Source organism: Perissodus microlepis, chromosome 3 (assembly GCF_051167445.1).
Source record: "Perissodus microlepis isolate ML-2025 ecotype Zambia chromosome 3, ASM5116744v1, whole genome shotgun sequence".
NCBI lineage: Eukaryota > Metazoa > Chordata > Actinopteri > Cichliformes > Cichlidae > Perissodus > Perissodus microlepis.
In genome coordinates this window covers 39,648,646-39,671,006 of record NC_140463.1, presented here as the reverse complement: position 1 = coordinate 39,671,006, position 22,361 = coordinate 39,648,646, and the positions used below count along the sequence as shown (strand labels likewise).

At 40.6% G+C, this 22,361-nt stretch overlaps 1 protein-coding gene across 2 annotated transcripts in view; it reads left to right on the top strand.

Moving 5' to 3' along the window:
* Positions 1–22,361, top strand: part of pcxb (pyruvate carboxylase b) — a 291,593-nt gene that overhangs the window by 217,275 nt on the left and 51,957 nt on the right. For both annotated transcript variants that reach the window (XM_084924410.1, XM_084924409.1), the window contains exons 13-14: positions 18,230–18,374; positions 18,992–19,081. In XM_084924410.1, the coding sequence (XP_084780536.1) occupies positions 18,230–18,374; positions 18,992–19,081 (235 nt within the window). The remainder of the gene's footprint in view (positions 1–18,229; positions 18,375–18,991; positions 19,082–22,361) is intronic.

The window sequence follows — 22,361 nt, the reverse complement described above, 5'->3', positions numbered from 1 at the left end:
GCGACCTTGCTGGACGAAATAAATGACATGACCTAATGCTGGCTAACGGATCAAGTGAGTCACGAGAAACTCTCATTACTGACACAAGTTGGTTTATATACATCCCACTTCAGTGCACTTATGAATAAAATACAATGCTTTTTCACATAAAGTAGGGCAAAGGTGCATCCTTAGCAGATCATCTGCTTCTACAGCTCAATCTGGTTAAAGTAAAGCACACAAGGGGAAAGTCTTTTTTTTTCCCTCGGACTGAGAACTAAGCAGAAAGATTGGCAGGATGTGTAGTTCACTCTGAGTAGCACTGCACTTAATCAGAAAGAGGCCAGACCTGTTCTGGTTTGGTCAGGCCAAATTAGCCCTCAAAGTGAAAACAGTTGCAGGGGAGTTGGCCTACTGACCCGGCGCTGAACACATCCATCGATATCTTTCTTTTGGTTCAGTGGTCAACTCACTAGTGGTGTGTGCCATCAGTTGCATATTTGTTTCTGACGGGAAATTAAAGCAGCATGTTGGATTTAGCAATGGAGTTTGTATTTGAACATCCACACCTCTCCAAAATTGACAGAAAGCAATGAGCTGTGAAAAAGACAAACAAAATCTAATGTAGATGCGAGCATCATAAAGCTAAATAAGACTTTCCTGTTTTTACTTTCTGCTCTTTTCCTGTGTTCAAAGATTTGGTCAGTACGGAGCCCCAGAGGGGACATGGGAGAAAAAAAAATTAAGACGGACTTTTGCGGGATCTCGCAAAACTAACTCGGGATCTCGCAAAACTAACTCGGGATCTCGCAAAACTAACTCGGGATCTCGCAAAAGTTTTGCGGGATCTCGCAAAACTAACGCGGGATCTCGCAAAAGTTTTAGCCGCATTTAGGTCGAGACCTCCCGTTAGCTTCGAGCTAATGGGAGGTCGAGACCTACTACAGCCGGGAGGAACACCGCTTTCCCGGCACATCGTGCCTCGACCTCCCGGTCGGCTTCGAGCCAGCGTCCGAAGAATGCTGCTAAAAGTTTTGCGAAATCTCGCAAAAGTTTTGCGAGATCCCGAGTTTGTTTTGCGAGATCTCGCAAAAGTCAGTCTTAATTTTTTTTTTTCTCCCATGTCCCCTGCGGGGCTCCATAGGTCAGTACTTCTCACAGTACAATAAAAAACCCAGAACAGTGTCCCTACCTGGAGGTTGTGCATATTCGTGCTTGCTACCATCTCTTTATAGAGATGAGCAAGTAGTTGCCACTGCTGACTCAGAGCAGCCCACAGTCTTTGCTGTTTTCAGAGATGCGACTGCCATCTGACCACAATGATTTCTCCCTTGTAAAGGTTGCTCAGGTCCCCATCTGCTAATTCATCTTGCATCCAAACACACCGAGTGTTAGAACAGACTTAAAAGGATTTTGCTGAATGGCTCTTCTTAAACAATTGAGTAGATGTGGGCTACCATCAAACAGAAAAGGTGAAGTTTGGTCAGCACTGTGCAGCTTGAATCAAATATGGAACCTTGACAGCAGCTGCAGAACACGTCCTTGCCGGCAGCAAGTATATAGGTGTGTGTTTTTGAATGAGATGGGGAAAAACTGAAAGCCATTTTCACCCTTGATGATTTAGATTTTGTAGTATTTCACACTATGGTGCAAAGGTTTTAGACATTTCACATGTTTAGGTTCTTTTTCTCAATGCAGCCTTAAGTCTTAAATGCATTCTTCTGTAGACTGTGAGTCATACTGCCGGCATTCTTAAGCACTTTAAAATAAGCTGGATCTAAGCGATCTGTTCCTCTACAGGACACAGCAGCAGGAAATGGCTCATCATTTTTCCTGGACAGCAAGGAGTGGCAGCACTGTAATGCAAAGAGCCTGTCAGAGGCGCACACAGTGGCTGAGATGAGGCAAAGCGAGAGGAACTAGGAAGTTCATTTTGCTCTTTCAGGTTATTCCACTGAGAGAGTACTGAAACATGCTTGACTTGACTCGTATGCAGCAGTGACAGATCCCTTACTATAATCTGTAATTATCGGACACAAGTGGACAGATCAGGTAAACAGGTAACATGTTAATAAATTGTAATATCTCAAAAAATCAGTGTTTCTTAGGCCAGCTTGAAATACCTGCGTTGACTGCCTTATCAGTGCACCCACCGCCAATCCAGTCAATTCAAGATGCTTATATCTTTTCTTCCAGGTCAACAAATATGCCACCACATATATTGTGGATTTCACATACTTGTACTTAATCCTCTTATTAAATAAGTTCAGGAATTTTATTCTTAAGCTACTGCTTTCTGCTTGTGATTCACTGAAAATTGTGAGACACAGTGACTAAATATAAGCAGCACTGAAACCCACAAACGAGTGCGCTCATTGAGCACCACTGTGCACAAACATGTCGCACATAATCACCAGTGTGGTAAATGCTTCTGTTCACACACACAAGTGTTGCACCTACATCCAGAGAACATCCGTGACCGAATGCACACCTTCACCTACAGATTGAAATGACCGTGCGATACCACAACGCACAAACGGACTCTGTGGCCAACACGGCATTGATGTTAGACACACACACCTCTCACAAGGCTAAATGAAACGCGCACACAGAAACCCGCATGGCACACTTGCTCAGCTGTGTAGAGGTTTAGATCGAAGGGCAAGATCCCCTCTATTTGTCTCAATCTGGGGATAATGAGAGAGAAGGACACACACACACACACACAGTCGCACAACATCATCTAATTTTGCTCTGGAGCCGTTTGCATGTCATTTTTCTTTTATTTATTTCACCTGCATTAGTAATAGTGTCTCCAAATGATTTCCAAGTTGCTGCTGGTCGACAGTTTACCAGCAATGAGCCGCAGTAAATGCAGTGTGAGGGAGGAAAAACATGCTGGTCCTCATTTGTCTATATTGCTTCATGCGTACAACCCTGACAAATGCACTCAGACGTACAGGCACAGGACAGAAATGACTTCAGGGACGAATTGGTGAGAGAAAAGAATCGCACATTCAAGCTGAATATTTCCAAGAGTGTGTTGCTTTAATGAAGTGTGCTGCTGCAGTTTACAAGTGGAAATTACAAACAGTGGTTAAGAGGCAACTATTAACTTCGTGTGTGCAGGGGAACTACACAAATGGGTCTGTACAGAAATGCAGCGAGCTGTTAGAAAAGGCTGTTAAATGTCAAAATACAAAGCTGGGAGGTGCAAATGAAAATAATGCAAATGAGATTTTGTTTGTTGATTGTTTCCCCTGAAATAAGCTGCAGTGTCTTGGCATTAGTTCTGTGTTAGAAAAGCAGGTGTGTGTGTGTATTGGGGATACATTTGTGAACCCCTTGGACTCATTAATGCTGCGTGATTGTCTCCTATGTCACAGTTATAGGCAAACGCCATCTAAAATAGGAACACAACAGTAGACTTTTCATGTCTTTACTGAACACACGCCGTAATTACCCAGCGCTGGCTGGATAAGGTCATCTCTTCAATTAAATGACTCGCAGCACTTCCTTCATCAGCATCAGCCACAACATAAGATGTCTCCTGTAGATGTTTGCACTGAATCTTGGGAGAGTTTTAGATGATTTCTCCCTACAAAACAAGTTGGAGTTCATCAGTATTTCTGGGACATCTTGAACAGTCTGCCTCAGGTCATGCCACAGCATCTGAATTCGTTTGGGGTCACAACTCTTACTTAGCCATTCCAAAACATGAACTTTATTTATTTTTTTTAATATATCAACTATTCTGTTCAGCTGAGCCGCTGCTTGACACTCTCCTGTAGTAGCTGTTGTGATTTGGAATCCATTGTTCTCTCAATGGTGGCAAGACATCCAGGCCCCAAGCCGTGGTACTCCCTGTACCTCTGTTAGTGTGCAGCACAGCCTTTTACCCCCAAAGAAATTGTGTATTTGTGTCTAAAAGTCGTCTCCACAGTGTGGTGGTTTACACATTCGCCTAACGAGCAAAAGATTCCCGGGTTGATCCATGTAGGTGGGTTTGTGTCAGGGAGTGCATCTGGTGTATGTATAAATAAATAGAAATAAAATAAATACTATTAATAAAAAAAATCTGCCAAATCATATATGTGCAGCTACCCACTGTGGCAGGCCTTTGTGAAAAAGGGAGCAGCCAAATGTATTGTTATTTTTGTCAGAAAGCTGGACTTTGGTAAGTATTGTAACTTAAGAGTGCTCGAGTGTGTTCTTGGAGAAATGGGTTTTCTTTGAGGCATCATTTACCTTTTTACAAGGTCTCTCGCTGTTATCCTTTAGTTCTTTTAACCTGTTTGAGGATTGAACATTGTTCTCTTTGTGTAGTCTTTGGAGGATGCCCCCTCCTAGGGAGAATACCAATAGCAGCCTAATTTCCTTCAGTTGTGGACAATTTGTCTAAATGTGGATTGATGGACATTCAAGTCTTTAGAAATGCTTTGTAGCTTTTTTCCAGCGCTTCTATGTCTGTTCTAAGGTCCCATGAAAGTTGTTGTGATTGAGGCATGATTCACACTATTGAGTGTTTTGGTTTTTTTTTGGTTTTTCTACAGTTGAATTCAACAGTTTTCTAGAACGTGTTACAGCTCAGAGGATTTAAAACTGTTTGTCCCTGTGTGTCATCAGAGGATCTGTACAATCCTGCATTGGTAATCACAGGAATGAGGTACACAAGTCAAAAGGACACAGGCTCAACCAGATGTTGGGATTTTGCCATTCACCACCGGTCGTCATAGTGATCAGCAGCAGTCATAACCTGAGTGTTCCATAGTTGTTGTTTTTTTTCCATTTTTCTTTTTTCCTGTTTATTCAGATCATAGTTTGGTCCATGCATGGCGTAGATAAATCATAAGTAGTGAGGTAGAAGTAATGATAAGTCATTACTTCTATTGGATTTATATAACCACATGTTAACCACAGAGTACAGTAACAATGTTCCAGTTATAGTCATCACATTGTGGCACAAAATCACTAAAGTATTAAAAAAATCATGTTAAATTGTTTAACCCTTTCACATATAGTGGGTCACTACAGTGGGCAGCTATTCAAAGGCTGTTTTCTTGTATTTGTGTCAGTGTTGATGGTATACTTGCAGATAAACAACAACATTGGACACTGATGTGTCACTCGATACCAAATTCATAAGTCAAAACATATGTTGTCCACCTAAGTGGACATGTTAAAAAAAACTCTTTGAAAAGTACATGTTTTAAAAAAATTAAGTTCAAAAATCTTTTTTCATGCCTAAAGATGAATAAAAATACGTAAGAAAAAAAATCCTGATTGAGGTTGTCATAATTCATGCATGAAAGGGTTACTGCTCTTATTTTTGTGCTACTTGGGTTAACGCTGTGATTTACACCTGTGGCTGGTAAATGTACTGCATCAGTCCTAGTGTTTACAGGGCGTGGCTACATTATTATTACAGTCTTAGCTTGTGAGATGACATTTCGGCCTTTGGTATTACCATGTTTTAGTGGTAAAGCTCTCCATTTAGATCTTTTAAAATCGTAAACAATGTAGATGTGCTCACCAAAGAATGAAGCACTGGTTTCTTTGTGACTCGGTGAATGCCTCATCAAGATAATAAACTGAAGGAAAATGCAGTTAAGCCTCCAGTACAGAGTCAAAGTTTGATTAAGATATTTACATTTTTTTAAACTCATTTTTTAAATATTGAAGCTAAAACTGCACATAACTTCTGATTATGAGAATATATCAGCGTTTAGGGAAAGCAGAGCGTGTTGTTTACATGGGCTCTACCTCAGCCGCATTACAGGATTAATCACATTATGATTTGTTTATTGGCTGTGCAAGTAAACATTACTAATAGACTTTTCTCACAGTAGGACATTTTGATTTGTTAAATGCTTGTGTAACTAATAACGTTAATAAATGTCTGCACAGAGTTTAGCTCTGCCACTGCCAGAGCCCTGTTGTTGTTCCTGCTGGCTCACTAGCACAGCTAAATAAAACAGATCCATGTTTCACCTGTGCCTCCCCTGCTGTTCAGGCTAATAAAAGTCTGTAACTTTGCGAGTTACTGCTGCCAGAAAGCCATTTCAGAACCACGGTCAGTGCACATGAGCTGTACACACAGTCTGATAACTACACACACACCTGTGTGTGTAGTCACAGGAACTAAAGGAAGAGGAAGGAGCTCTGATTTAAAAAAACTGAAGACCCAAATGTCAAAACCTATAAATACTAACTAGAAAATCCAGCAACCATGATAAGGCTATAAAAATATTCAAATAAATAATGTGTGATGTTTTGTGCTGAGGAAAAACTAGACTGTTATAGTACATTCTGTAAATAAGAGGCCGCTGTTAGTCATTTGGTGTTCTGGGCTCCCCTAGTCCCTCAAAATAGAGACTGTGAATGTTGTAGCACTAAAGGCAGCATGCTGAGCATGATGAAGAGGAAGGACTAAACATGGGCTTGACTGTTGAGTCAAGAATTTCCATTTTGGTTTGCTTTTTATTTTAAAATAAAAGTCCTGCTCTGACAGCTTAATATTTATTAGTGCAGAAACTCGATGACTCACTATCACTACTGACAGTAGTCATCAATACAGGTCCACATGAAATGAGAGGCATTACTCCCAGTAGTACAATACTGAGGCTTCTTTGGGATAGGGGAGACGCATATTGCTTTACTTTGATCTTTAGAAAGCGACGTGCGACTCACTGAATCCTGTTTTCCGTGCTCTTGCTGTCTTAGTCTGTCGCTGTAATTATAACACACGTCTGTTGTTATGGAAGTTGATGAAGTGGTGGGATGGTAATGACATCAAACACATGACTGCTTAATTGGGGTTCCACAAAGTGCTCAATAAATTGTGGGCCTAACTAGTTATTTCTCATTCAATTATATGTATGTGCTTTCATGGTAGGGCTGCTCGATTATGGCAAAAATGATAATCACGATTATTTTCACTGAAATTGAGATCTCGATTATTTGACGATATTTATTTAACAATAACAATGTATTGAATAATGGCTTTAAAGATTGTCAAAAAATAATATAAAATAGTGTGCAAATACTGATAACAGTGCAAATGTTTGCAATATAAAAAATAAATGAAAAATGTAAACATCTATGTTTAGTGAACTTTGCAGTGTTGCTCTGTGGTGCAGCTACGACACTGTAGCAAAGTTTACACACTATGTCTACTTGATCCACGTCTGACTCCGCGAACCCATAATGTTTCCACACCACTGAAGTTTTTTTTTTTTTTTTTTGTTGTTTTTTTTTACCTCTCTTTTCAACCAACGGCAGTCACTCTCCTCTCCAAATAACTTCTGCTTAGCTTTCCGAGCTTCCCTCGGGTCCTCTTAATCAGCGATCCCCGGGCCTCGGACCGGTACCGGTCCGTGAGTCGTTTGGTACCGGGCCGCGAGAGTTGAGGCTCAGGTGTGAAATGTATAGTTTTCAGGGTTTTTATCGGTTGTCAGCGTTATTTTGTTAGCGTTTTTATCGTTTACTCGGTTTTCCTTGGTCTTTTCACGTGTGTTATGAATAAATTTCCTTTTTTTTTTCGGTACCGGTACTAGTTTTATTTTGTTGTATTTATCCGCGACACCTTAAAGGCCGGTCCATGAAAATATTGTCGGGCATAAACCGGTCCGTGGCGCAAAAAAGGTTGGGGACCGCTGCTCTTAATTGTTGTGACACGTGTTCAAAATGCAGAGAGGTGCGCTCGATTTGCCACACGGAGCAGCGCAAGAGTAAAGCACGAGGGAGGGGCTAATAATCGGCTCAGTCATTTTTAATGATCGTTGAAAGCCCAGATCGTAATCGTGATTAAAATTCGATGAATTGAGCAGCCCTATTTCATGGCATACTTGTAGTTGTCTTGGAACTGCTTTCTAAGAATGCACTCGGATTTCTATGATTAATTGTTATCAGTTACCTTGGAGACACTCATGAGTCACTTGATGGATACTTTGTAGTCTGGACATCTTGAACCTGACGTGGAAATGGGTTTAAAGCGATACAATGTATCACCTGAGTGTTCAGTCATTACTCACTAATTAGACTGTTAAAGGTGGTTCAGTGTTCAGCTACAGTATTTCTTTAGGATTTGAAATTGAAGGTCACAACTTAATAACTTCAATACTGTTTCAAACAAGTATCCAATCAGATATGAGGGAAGTATAATCTGTGTACATATCATTTTTCAGGAAATTCCTAGCACTAATTTAATGTTTTATACATGTAAACCTAAAAGTTGTAAAAAAAAAAAAAAAAGTATTTTGTGGATCTAAGTGTTCATTGTAGCATTATTCTGTAAATGAGTGGTCACTGCTGCTTTTAATATTGACTGAGTGGAATTTAAATGGGCAATTATTTCAAATGTTGCTTTGATATAATGAAATGATGGTTAAGTGAAGTAAAAACATTTTGTTTCAGATTTTCCTTAACAAGACACATTTGGGTGTTATGCAGCCCTGGGACTGCACACGCCGAAGTCTCACAGCAAGACTTCAAATTTAATGTTTCAGTCTGACATTTGGGAAGAATTACAAAAACTTTAATCTGTCCAAGCGTGCTGTGAACTTGTTCATTATAAACACACGTTAACATTCGGGGCACAGCGTCGAAGCCTTCTGAGCTGGTACTAGAGAAGATGTTAAATTACCCATCAACCTTAAAAGAAAGACTACATCTCACTTCTGACAGGTCAACAAGATTCACTGACATGTGCAGAAGTCTACCAACAGCGCTACCATCAGAAGGTGCTTTCATCAAAACCCCAGTGCCTGAAGCTGCTGGCTGTAATCTAAAATAGTGGACAAAAATGATTCAGCATGTATATCCAAATTAAATTCATCACACTGCCAGTAGTTTAGAGGCTGAAAGTGCTTCTCACCCTGTTAAGATAATCTGCTCTTTGGTTCAGCTTTCATGCCTGCAGGGGCCAAGAGCTCGGAGTCTAAACTTCAATACAGCTGCGAACCCAATGATAGAATCCTAAAGTCATTAAAAGCAATTCTTTTAACACAATCACTCTTAGCGTTACTGTGGTAAAAGGTCCTGACGTAGTTATGCTGGCTACTGTAGATGCTCTGCTGGCTCTAATTTAAAACAACTGTCATATAAAATTAGTAGGCACCATTATTGTGTATGGAACTGAGGTTGCCAAATAAACACAAGTATAGCAGTTACTGAGTTTTTGCAGTACAATATCTATTTACACTTTACCTTTAGCCATATAGGCTCCAATTCTGCTACTGCTGGCTCCCTATGTGATACGGTTTGTAATGAGTTTTATTGAGCTAGGATCCCAGGGTGAAACTATGAATTTCTGATGTTTTCTACAGGCACTAAAAGATCCCTGCTGCTTTATGTTATATCAAAACTCTCGGAAGGGGCTGCGGTTCAGTGGACAGGAGTGTTTGAGGGGAGTTGTTAATTTTTATAAACATTAAATTGACATAAGAGGTGTATGTATACATTTTTTGTCATTTTAGTTAGGGCCACCTTTTTTTTTTCCTTCTCTGTTTGAAGGGATCATGAGATAATCATTCCCACGTTCAAGTATAATTAACACAAAAGGCCAGACACCTGCTAGCAGAGTCTGAGACAACATGCCCTGTGGGTTTGAAGTACATCATGAGTCTTTCGGTGCGTCACAGACTGCTTAAGGATTCCCAAAATACCACTAAGCGGCAATCTGTTTTAATAAGCTTGCGTCTCAGAGTGTCTGAAAGAGTTTAAGTCATTCTTTTAGCCAGTTCAGCACTTCATTTTTTTTTTTTTTTTATACCGGATGAGCCACGCTGCTTAAGGAAAACACACCAGATATTATTTATAATTCTTGGCGAATATGGTTTTCCCTGGTGGTCGTGAATTGGTCGTCCTGCATGATTACTTTAGGAATGTTTCAAAACTCATTATGTGTAGGAAATGTGTGATGTCCAGATGCATTCACTGGGTTGTTTTGTGTCCGTTATTAGCTTTTGTTGTATCAGCCTTCACCATCTCATCTGTTTTAGCCTGTAATTTCCTGCATTTCCCAGAATCACTATTACTGTCCCTCAAAAAAGAAAAAGGGAAACAAACAGCTGTAAATTCGCTGTGATTGATGTGCGAGTTTGTAAATATCGAGCTAACTGATAAGCTCGTGTTTTGATAGTAATTCATCCTCTGTATGAGCTTGAACACTGTCACAGAACACAACTTAGGGAGCGTATTGTCGTCTGCAGAAGTTATCACTTGGATTTTAAACTTGTTGTTTATGCCACTGTAGGGAGATCCTAAGAACAAAAGTGCAATAGCTCTTACCCAATTTTGTCCAGGATGTCTGTGATTTCAGCACCACGGATAGCTGCAATTTCAGCACTGTGGACAAGACCGTCTCAGAGAGGCAGCCAACACAATGTATTAGGAATGAGTTGAAAATAAACCAGGACGGCATGTGTCAGATCCATCTGTAAGCTTTAGATTACTTTTCCTCCTCCTTTTACGTAGTTCTATGAAGTGTTCAGCCGCTTGATAAAGCCTCAGGTACACAAATGATCACAGATGCCCACGGAAAACTTTAATCCTAGAAATAACCATTCTCTATCTATTTATTTATTCATATTTTGGTAGATTCCCCCCCCCCCCCAATACCCCATGGGCTGATTTACAATGGAGATATTTCTGTCGTCATCTCCTCCTGTGACTGCAAAGTAAAAATTGCTCTGCCGTGAAGTGGTGATAGGGTTTATTACTGAAAGATCGCCAATCAGACTTTTTATTTCACTGAGGAAAGAGCCTCATAGCAAATGTCAAATGCAGATTCTAGATTTAATTTGTAGATATGGCCATGAAAATAGTCATGAACAAATTTGTTAGCTTGACAGGGGTGAGGAGTGTGTGTGTGACGGCAGGCTGCTCCTTTTTTTTCTTTAATATTTTTAGAGGATATTTCAGGGCTGTAAAGGATGCTGGATTTGGATAAGGATGCTTGGCCTGATGAACATTTACTGATTACTTTTAGCACGAAGACAAGATATGAGAAATAGGATGGATGTAAAGAGGAAATGGAGGGCAGAGCATTAAGGCATCGAGTTAAAGTAGAGGGGGGGAGGGCATGGACACAGAATGTGCCCATCAGTGTGGACTTAATGACAAGAATAAGAGCTAACACATGCATCTGACCTTTTACACACCAGTCAGAATATGTCATCAGCAGCACGGGGAGTTTCTGGTAGCACTTTTCTCCCCTTTCATCCACCTGCATGTCACTGTAACTGTAAATATTTGCTTAATGTCGTGGGTCCTTGTTGGATTCTTTAAAAGCCAGAGCTCCGTGTGTGTTTTGTTTGTTTTGACTGCTTGAGTAAATCTGTAGCGCGCGCGCGTGTGTGTGTGTGTGTGTGTGTGGGGTCTTCTTCGTGTCTGTGTAAGCGTGCACGTCGACTCCTCGAGGGTGTGTGTGTTGATCTTGTTTATGTGTCCAGGCCAGTGGTTAAGGCATGACTGATGGGGATGGGGGAGACAGAGGAGGAGAGGAGAGGAAAGACGAATGACCTGACAGCTCCCCTATTCAACTCCTAATCACTGCATGAGCATGGAGGCTGTCTATGACAGGGGGAGCCGGTGTACGCGTTGGGAGAAGACAGAGATGAGGTGTCTGTGTTGTGCATTTGGTTGAAATGCAGAGCACAGTTTTAAATTTTTAAAAGTCTGCACCAGTAGTGTCTTTGATACTTTGTCGTTGCAGTTTTTGCATAAATTTCCTCAGTTTGTCACAAAACATGAACAGATTTACTCTGAAGGTCTTACTGCTGTCTACTTTATGTAAACGACAAAATATTTGGCAAGTTTTCCAAAGTAGGAAACATTAAGTGGTGTGAAATATTTATAGCGTAATGGTGTCGGCTCAGTTGCATTTTTAAAAAGCAGGTTTGTAGTCTGTATTTAGAGATGCCCATAGTCTGATGTTCACAAGGTCTTTTTTTTTTGCTTGTGTCCCTGCCTCAAAACTGAATTTCACAGAGCTAAATCTTGACTTTATAGCTGAACACTGGAATTTGAAAACAAATGCATGCTGATTAAGGGACTCAGTGGAGCAAGTGACATTTCAAATTTGTGGCTTCAATTAGACAAGTGTGCCATATTTATCGCATCTCTGTGGATGCTTCGGCTTGTAGTTGTGGTGATCTGTGACTAATGCAAAGAGGAGTGCCTCAAAACAAGAAGCTAGCTAGCGAATGAGCTTTGCATTTAACTGGCATTTTTGTTTGTTTGGATACAGCGCTGCACTGTTTCTTTAGTTGTTTAAACTTGTATTGATTGATTAAGTGAGTTAACACATGACGTTTGCCACCCGGAGGCTATTTTAAGTTCATCTGTCTGAAGAACTAATGAGCTCATCCACACTTCATAAGAGTCGCCATTCCTTCTAGATGAGTTGGTCATTTAATACAACTTAGACACAATGATCACCAAATGAGTCTTAACCCAAAGTGGGCTGAAGGTCAGAATTATCATTTTACTGGAATTAACTTGTGAATTTGGATCCTGAGCTGGATGAGCAGCTATGTCACTGGTTTCATGTTGCAGGTAAATGCCTCCGAGGCAGAGTAACCTTTCTGCTTTCTCTTAGTTCTTCAAGCGAATGTCAAGCCAGTTTTATTTATGTAGCACATTTAAAACAACAGAAGTTGACCCATTGTGGTTTCTAGGCAAACTCATTTACATCCCCAGGTCTCCAACAAAACCATTTTTCAAAACACAAACCTCACATGGCCAAACAACACGGTTAAAAATGAAAACAGAGCAAAAACTACAATAATGGTAGAAATATGATAAATAAAATAGTATTTAAAAACTACAATGGAAGGAGTCAAAAATCAGATAATTTTTAAATGAGATTTTACATCAGAAACACCAGCTAAAATTCACAGTGGACCAAACCTTGTGGCACCTCAGACTTGATGAAAACAAACTGAAAATAAGTTGTTGGTTTTGTTTTTTGTTTTTTTTCTGTGGGATGGCAGATTATTCCACAACCTGCAAAATAAGGGATTAAAATATCTGATACCGATGCTGTGCAGCCAACGTAGGGATTAAAAAAACATACGGTACTTAAATTTGACATTTTACAGGTAGCCAATTTATCTAAAACCGGAGTGGGTCGTGGTGCCAGCTAGAAGTCAAGCAGCTGCATTTTGAATCTTTGGTGTTATAATGTTCAACCAAGATGTGATAAAAGCATGGATGAATATTTAAGTCCTTTAGAGACCAAACTAGCTTTTATTTAGCAGTAGATCTTAGTTAGTAAAGCTGCCCTTTATAACACTGATTTAATTGTTAAAAATCAATGAGCTATCCATTAAAAACACCAAATTTTAAATGGAATTTGAACATAAGTGGATAAAGTGCCTCAGTGAGGATATTTGTGGAGCTTAAGGGGGACCAAATAAAATATTTTTCAGTTCTAGTTGAAGTTTTTTCCCCATCTTCGTTTTTGGATGATTCACTGTCTCTTTGTAGGAGTCCTTGTCAAGTGTAGCAAGTAGATAAAACTAAGTGTCATCCACATAGCAGTGATATGAGTTTCTGAATGATGGTGATGCGGTGGGTCATTGTATAATTACATTTGCTGACATTTTAAAAACATCTGGAGCACAAAGCTGTTTTGCAGAGTCACGTTTCACACTGGTTTTCCTGCATCTGAAAGACTTTACTGTCCAAGAAAAGGAAACCATTCTTCATCTCTAGGTCTAATAAATGTGGCATCCCTCAAGGACCCAGTTTAGGTCCTGTTCAGTGTCAAATAGCTGCACTGAGATCCAGCAAGACTAGAAGGGTGACAGGAACCAGAATCAACAGATAAAATGATATCACTTTACACATTTAACAGAGCAGGTTTAATACTTTGCAGGTGTCTGTTTCAGTTGGTATTTTAGCAAACGTAGGACCGCATAATACAGCAGACGTCTCCTGCAACCTGTTGGATTTTTTTTGTTTCACCCAGAAATTGATGTCAGCATAACTAATTCTCAGTTTGCTAATATGATTAAAATATTTTAAAAATCATATAAAAAACATCTAGGGAATCGGTGAGGAAATGGCAAAGAGCTGGCTCTATCTCGGGTGTTTGTTGCAGGAGTATAAGGCAACAGGACAGCTTTGTCTAAGTAGATTACTGTCTGTTTACTTTAGGCTTGAATATAAACAAGGCAATAACACAAGTAGACATGTGACTCCCAAAAATATGATTTTTACCATGATGGTGAAAAAATGTCAGCTGCAAATTGCACTCAGAATATGATCTGATCTGTGAAAACACCTTTGCATTATTGCCACTGATTCTTTCTCCATCTATGTGTAAACACCATCCCTTCTATGTGACCCCCCCTTGCTATTTTACAGTTATAAATTATTTATAGGATATAAATAAGGAGCAGTCTGGACTGTAACACTGTAACACCTGCATTTTTTTCCCCTCACTCCACCTACTCACCTGCTAGTGAAAAATGACATCCAATCTTGGTGCAGACAGATTGCAGACAACGAGAATGCATAAACTAGCAGGTGATACGATTTATTTTCCTCCCTGAGATATCCAGACTGCATTTTACCGTCACGTCTAAATTATATCTGGATTAACATATGGCTCCTCCTCATTCATTATGAAGCAAATAATTGCAAGAAAGGTACATTGCCATATTTTCTCCAAAAATCTAAGTTAAATTGGTAATAACTGAACGTTATGTTTAGCCTACGGAAAAGTGTTGCAAAGTAGTGATGGAGCTGACTTGTGTGCAGTTGTGCCAACAGGCTGGGACGTCAATACTTAGCTCACAATGCTGCTTTGACAATCACCGGTAAAGCTGATTGCAACAAGAGTAATAACGACGGGCTGTGAGCAGAGTAGCAATAAAACAGACACTCTTGTGGTGATAAAGTGCTCCAAGGCTAAAAGTTGGGAGAGAACACAGCCAGATGTCATCTTTTGCCGGGAGGAAAAGTGCCTGTTATTTAGCATGTAGCCAAAAAAAGGCCCGGGATTCCTTTTTTGGTTTTTCCTCAGGAGGCATGTATGTGAGAGTTTAAGTATTCCATGTTGGAGGGAGCCTGAATTCAACATGAATTCAGCTCTACAGTACATGTGTTCACTAAAAACGAATACTGTACTCAAAGGTGTGTGTCTGTGTGTGTGTATGTGCTAAAGAATATGCAAAGCATTTGGGAACTCAAGCCGCTATCATCACTTGCAGGAAAGCGTGTGAGCACTCGTGTTTTGCATGCTGTGCGCATAGCTCTGAAAGCTGGAGCTCAGCGGTTGTGTCAGGGCATCCAAATCAGGAAGGGGCCTCTGAGTGTTTGTGTGAGACATTACTGAGATGAAGACGTGTTGAAAAGGAGACAAAGTGGTAGGTAGGGAGAGCCCAAGTGTTTGTGTGTGTGTTCTCCTTTTTTTTTTTTTTTTTTTTTTTTTTTGGAGTGTGCATTAAAAATCATTAGGGGAAATGGAGTGAAGGGACTGCTTGTGCATCTGTGTGTGTGTGAGTGAGTGTGATGGCCACAGGCATACTGAGCAGCCTCATAATGAACACATTGATCTAGTACAGCAGAGAGGAAAAGGACGACCCTCCATGCATTAATAGTGACGTTAATCTTCTCCTCCATTATTTCCGAGTCTTTCATTAGATACAACCGTTGGTGTTATTTCTCTCGTGTCTCTGCCTTGTCACATTTCTTTTTTTTATTTAAACATTTCGATTGCACCCTCCACCTATTACGTTTGTTTACACGTATAAATAATAGATGTGGATGTCGAGAAAATATTCTAAGCTTGTCCAGGTGAAACAAAAATATCCCAAGGCCCTTTACTTAAAAAAATAAAAGACAACTCCTGTGTACTAATAAAGTGCTGCTTGTCATAAACTGAGTTTAGATTCTAAACATAAGATGATATTTTTAGTTTTAGATTAAATGTAATAATTGGGAAAACAGTTTATTTTGCTTTTTTGGCCAAAATTGGATGACATGTTTGTAACAGAAAATGAAGATTCAAATGGATGGCCAGTGAGACTGACTGGAAACGGTGTCCCTGCAGGTTTTAGATGTGTCCTTGAACCAACAAAGCTGATTTAAATGGCTAAATTAGCTCCTGCGGTTCTCCAGAGGCTGGTAACAAACTAATCATGTGATTCAGGTGTGTTGACCCAAGGTGAGATCTAAAACCTGCAGGACACCGGCCCTCGGGGCCTGGAATTGCCCACCCCTGCTTTAGGTAGATTCGCGTCACAGTTACAAGTGTTACTAAACCGCCTAGATGTGAGTTTCTCCTGTTTTACCTTTCTGCTAAGCTGCTACTGATGGTACCGTCTGCACTTCCCCAAAGGGAACCCTTTAATGGCGTGAAACACATCGCTTCTTTAGCTAATATGTTTTGTTTTTAATCAAACGCACTGGGTTTGCCAGTCTTCATTTGGCTGGCCTGTAGCTTTGATTTTGATCCAATAAAAATGTATTACATAACCATATCCAGCTTTCACAAAGCTGCTTGGAGACTAGTATGTGAGGCAGCAGCATATGATCTAGTTTAATGCAGTTATTGTTGGCAGATTCTGTAAATGGAAGAGGAAAAAAAAGCTCCACAGGTTTTTGAAGTCTTACTGCAGCGATAGCATTGGGCGAAAATCCCTTTTTGTTTTGGTCCACAGCTTGTAGCCCAAGGCTTGGCAGTGCAGCACAGCCATGTGAATCCTACAGCTCTTGTCACTTTTGCTCTCCAGCTCCTCTCCCAGTAGTAGACGGCTAAGACTGCAGTGTCATCTTGTGTTTGTGCCCGTATCCCTCGGAAAACAAACCCTCTTTTCCTCTCACTAAGGATGTGATCAACGGGCAAACGTGGAGTTTTCCCTCAATTTCACTTCGTATTTTGAAAGAACTAATGGTCTCATTCATATAATTATTAAAAAAAACTAGTTTTTGCTTTTGTCTCTTGCATTCAACTCCATCTTGTTTTTGCCTTTTATTAGTATGACTAGCATGAGCTTTATATGCCCAGGCGCATTGATCTCTCTCCCTCCTCTCTCTCAGCACTGCATGTGGGGCATGCATCTGTGTGTGTTTATTCCCCAGCTGCCTTCTCCCAATTACATGATTTCTGAGTAATTGTGCTGTTGCAATCATTTGAAGTCAATCTGGTTTTGACTGTCATCCAAATGCCCAAATTATGGTTGGTTGTTAGGTCAATTGGGTCCATATGTGGGTTACGTTTAATGGGGGCATATGTTTAAAGGTAGTTTGTCTACATGTGTGTGAGACAGAGACATTCATCTATAAACTACAGAGATAACTGAGGTGGTCCTCCGGGGTTCAGTTTGCGTGTGTTGGTTCTGTATACTTGTGTGGATGAGGTTTTCTTTTTAAATGTCACTTAAGAGTCCACATCGAGCCGCATGCAAAGACACTTTTGACAGACTTGGAGAAATAATCTTTCACACAGTTTATACCCCACCGCCCTTCCTTTAGGACATTAAACAGTGATAAACACGTTTAAAGCTGCTTCAAGAATATATTAACGCATACTTTCACTCAGTCCCTCCAACTCTCTGCTCTTTTGTGCTTTTCTTTCTACTAATCGCTCTCCTATTCCTTCCCACCCCCCCCCTTCCCTCACTTTCTGTGGCTCCTACAACAATTCAAAGCAGTCTAGTCACATTAAGTCAGGCTTGCAACAGTGGAGGGAAAAACAGGCAACAAATCAAGTAATGAAATCAACTCCAACAATTAAATATTTCTCCTGTATGTTCTCCCTTGTTCACGCTCCCTCTCTTGGCTAATTTAGAGAGCTTAATTGGCGCTGTAATACTTTGGAGGCAGGCAAACACCAGCAACATAGAAATAAAATGTAATTAGTTTTACAGTTGACTTTTCTCCCTGTTCCTCACACATGTGTGCTTATCTATTGAAGCTGGGACTGTTTGAAGTACTGCGTTATTAAAATTTTTAGTTTTTTGTGACATTACAACTTGTTTACTGATGTGAAGGTAGCGTATGCTTTGTATCCTTAACTGTTTAACACTGAGCTCTTACTCGAGACGCTTTCTTCAAAAAAAAGCTGGAGCTTTTGTTTTTTTTCTTCAAGCGATTAAATTGCAGAACAGAGCGGCAGCATGATTGTGGTCTTGACTCGCTTGCTTTCATATACTGTGTGTGAGTTTGTGAAAACGAAGCCTTTGTTAATTCAGCGTTTTTACTGACACACGTTCTCCTTTTTTCTCTCCATCTCTAGACCAACATCCCGTTCCTCCAGAACGTTCTGTCCAACCACCAGTTCCTGCACTCCACAGTGGACACCCAGTTCATCGATGAGAACCAGGAGCTCTTCAACCTCAAACCCACTCAGAACCGAGCCCAGAAACTACTGCACTACCTTGGTCAGTGCAGAAACGATACATTGTAACACTTAAAGGTGGAAAACAAATCAATTTACATGATCCATACTGACTGAGCACTGTCACCATTGATTGTTGGGCTTAGGTTTATTGTAGCACTTTTCCACAAAGCTAAGCTTATCTAAGACGAGGCTATTAAGAAAGATTAATAGTTTGGCAACCAACTATATCGAGCAGAGCTGCTTGTTTCTGTAGCTACTAAGAGTTGGGAAAATGATAACATTTCAGGTGCTAAAGACCTTTAGATTAGGTGCTACTCTATGAAGGAGGTCCAACTTACTGATAAGACCAGTAAAGTTAAATATTCTTATCTCAGGCTTTCACCAAACCTTGGGTTTAAAAAGACAAAGCTCAATTCTATGTAAAAGGGAGATAACTTGGATGTGTAATGTGCAGAAAACCTCTCGCACACAAATGTAGGAGGACACATGTGACACACAAGTCCTATAATCCATACTGGCCTTCAGGCTTATAATAACCTTGAGTGACTTTTTACCCCCCCCCCCCCTTTTATTTTGGACCCTCTTGTTTTTCGTGTTTGCTGGATGTCTTCTAGGGTCCGTCTGATTTGTATTCTCTATTTTTATGCTCCTATCCAGGTCATGTGATGGTGAATGGACCAACAACACCCATCCCAGTCAAAGCTAAGCCCTCCTCCACGGACCCCGTCGTTCCTCCCGTCACCATGGGTACGTCAGTCAAAAGCAGTCATTGCACACAGTTTTCCCTCACAAATTATTCAGTAAACTCCGATGGCAGTTCCCCCTCCCAGTCAAAAATCAATAACACATTGTCCCAAACCGTAAAAGCATTTGGCTTAACGAAGGTTGGGCCTGAGCTTCAGTCAACAAAATGTTATAAGGAAAAAAAAAAAAAGTTAAAATAAAAGACAGGTTGTGACCCACAAGACGAGTGTCCAGGACTGTTATCATAAAAATATCAAAATGCATCATCCCACATTGAATTTATTACATTTGGACTCATTTAGCAAGGTACTGCCACAGCAAGTGTCACAGGTTCCTCTTTCTCCTGGGGCAGCGTTGCTAAAAATGTAAACACTTGTGTATCCATAGGGCACTTTGGATAAAAGCACCCGCCGAATGACGAATGGTCTGTCGAACGCTCTGATAGCTGTAGGCGGAAAGGCCTTCCTAAATGGCTCCGTTTAGCACTTGGGGAGGTAAAGGGTTTTAGCCCAGAGTGCTCTGCTGAGCTGTGAGTACAGTCGGGGAGAGGTGCAGCTCATTGTTTCTGAAAGCAGAAGTTCTCCGCTTCTCACCCCGCTGTGTGCACGACTCCCTTGTTAGTCTTAAAGGAAAGGCCAAGGGCCAAGCTGGGCTCTTTGATGAGCTGCTTTGGGTCTCTGGAGTGAAGCCACCCCCTTCCCCCCTCAAGGCTAACTACAGTGTTAAAGTACATTTTGTGAAGTACAAACAAGGCTGTTTAAATATGTATTTTTAAAGTTATGTGTTCTTAGTTTTACTCCTAAATATGTTTTAAAGTTATTGAAACAAAGGACTTTTGTGAATTAATCTCGTCTCCGGGGTCATTTTGCAGTGGTTTGCTTTTTCTCCTTTCTCACTTCTGTCAGGTGTAAATGTGTTCCATGCACAAACCGCATGAATTTATGCAGCTGTTCCCTTCTGACAGCAACGAAATAGTCAGCCGTAATAATCTGACATGTTTATCAGCACCCCGTTCTGCCTCAGCACATACCCCAGCATGCCTAGTAAACATGAATTTATAGCAAAATAATGTGAATATTATGAATCATAATGAGGCATAAATAATCAAATCTGACATCTAAAACCCGTGCACAGTGGAACGGAATGGAGCAGAATAGGACCGAATGATCTGCGGCGTTTGTGCACGTCTGAGTGTGCATTTCCCCATGCATGCCTTCCACTGTTTACATTTATGCAAATTTTCTGTTGAAGGCCATCATTGCCTGTCTCTTGTTGCAGGACAGCAAACAGACACACACATGTGCATTAAATCACACAAACCGACATATGCTGCACCAAATGCTGCAGACACAGTCCCTTTGTGTACACACACTGCACATACCTACTGTAAGCAGCTGATGAGGTAGGTGCATGCAGCACAGGGACGCACAGAGGCATACCTAAAGCCTAGTAATGAGATTTGTAATGTGCTTATATCCTTTCTTTCATTCAACAGAGGGATTGAGAGAAGAGAGGGATTAGGCCTGTATTATCACACTCTGTGGAGAGAGGGATGGAGGGAGGGACAGGGCTATGGAAGGAGAAAGGGGTTATGAGAGGAGGACAGAAGGCTCAGGCAGCATATAATCCCTGTATATGGAGAAAATGGTCAAACAGGTGTGGTGACAGGTGAGACGCAGATAAATTGATCAAGATATTGGCGAGAAGGGACAATGGGGAAGACATTTGAAGGATTATTGCTATGTAACACTCTCTGATAAGAGAAAAGCAAAGGTCAGTCACATTGGGATATCTCAATTTCACTTTTAAAGATAAGCAGTAAGCAATTTGGGTCCCACCACACTGAGGAAAGATGGGATGAAAAGTATTCCTGAAAGACATGGCGAGGGTGTTCTGACAGAGCCTGTTAAGTACTCAGAGGCCATTATTTTCTAATTAGGATTTGTAGTCTGAAACGTTCCTTCTGAAGGCTGATTGCTGGTGGTTCATCCATGTTGCAGAAGTACACCTTGTTCCAATTATTATCTGGATTTATTTAATGGAGGACATCTAGAGGTTAATGACCAGATGCCCGTGAGCCCGCTCTAGGAAGGATGAGTAATAAAAATGACAGACTGTTTTCAAACTCCCCATCGTGTACTGTATTTCCATTTTTGGAATAAAGTGTAGAAGTAGTTTGTTGTACAATATTGTGTTATAGTATACAGGAAAAAACAGAAACATGGACTTAAATCCTTAAAATCCCCTTTTTGTTTTCCTCTGCTTGTTTTTTAACCCGTTTTTATTACCAATCTTCAAACAAAAATGGCTTTTGCTGCTTTTGCTTCTGTTTTAGAGCATTATAATTGGTCTTTGTGAATTTTGAAGATACCGTAGGTGTTGTGTATATAGCAAAGTAACTTTATTCACTGGCCATGCAGCTGGTTTTAGGGGGGAAAAATGCTTTTCCTGAACTTCCAGTCAAGTTTTTAACCAGGCTGTGTACTTATGAATTATTTATAGACAATTTGACAGTTACAGCATACCTGACTTTAGTAAAGCACTAATTAGTAGTCCCACCGGATCTGTCAATTAAAATGTTCCGAAACACAAACAAACACACACAACAGATTTTTTTGTAGAGAGATGTCAACTTGGAACAAAGGTATGGCACACTGGTTTTATTTTAATTAGGTAAGAGCGATGCTTGGGGCACTGTAGCTCAGTCTTATCGGGTCATATTAGCTGCTGTTGTAGAGCAGGAGAAGAATATAAAGGGTACGAGGTATGAAATAACATCAGCCTGAGCAACGGAGAAGGCAAGAAAGCCGGGAACCAGGAGTGAGGTGTTTTCAGTGCAGATGACTGGGTATGTTTGTGTGCAGATTGGTCAAAATCAAGCACAGCAACCTGGGAATTGTATCTCTCTAATAGTTTTTGCACGTGTGTGTGTGCGCAAAATCTACTCCAGAGCCAAATGTTTTCTAGGAAACTGTGACATGCATAGGCTCTGCAGTCCCAGAGCACACGCCCTCATTTTCTCACTGTTCTTGAGATGCGAGGACGTCACAGGTGGTTAAAAACAACGTTTCTAAGATTTCATTTTTTGTGACAAATGCAACTTTGACAATGAATCATCCAGGCTCCCTTATACATAGATCTTGATCAGTTCAAACGTCTGTTTTCTGCTTCAGCAGCATGACTTCACAGAGCTCATCTACTCTGCCAGTGTGAGCTCATTTTGTGTTTCTACGTTAATGTGTTGCTGTGTGTGTGAACAAATGTATTTGTGCTGCTGTGTGTG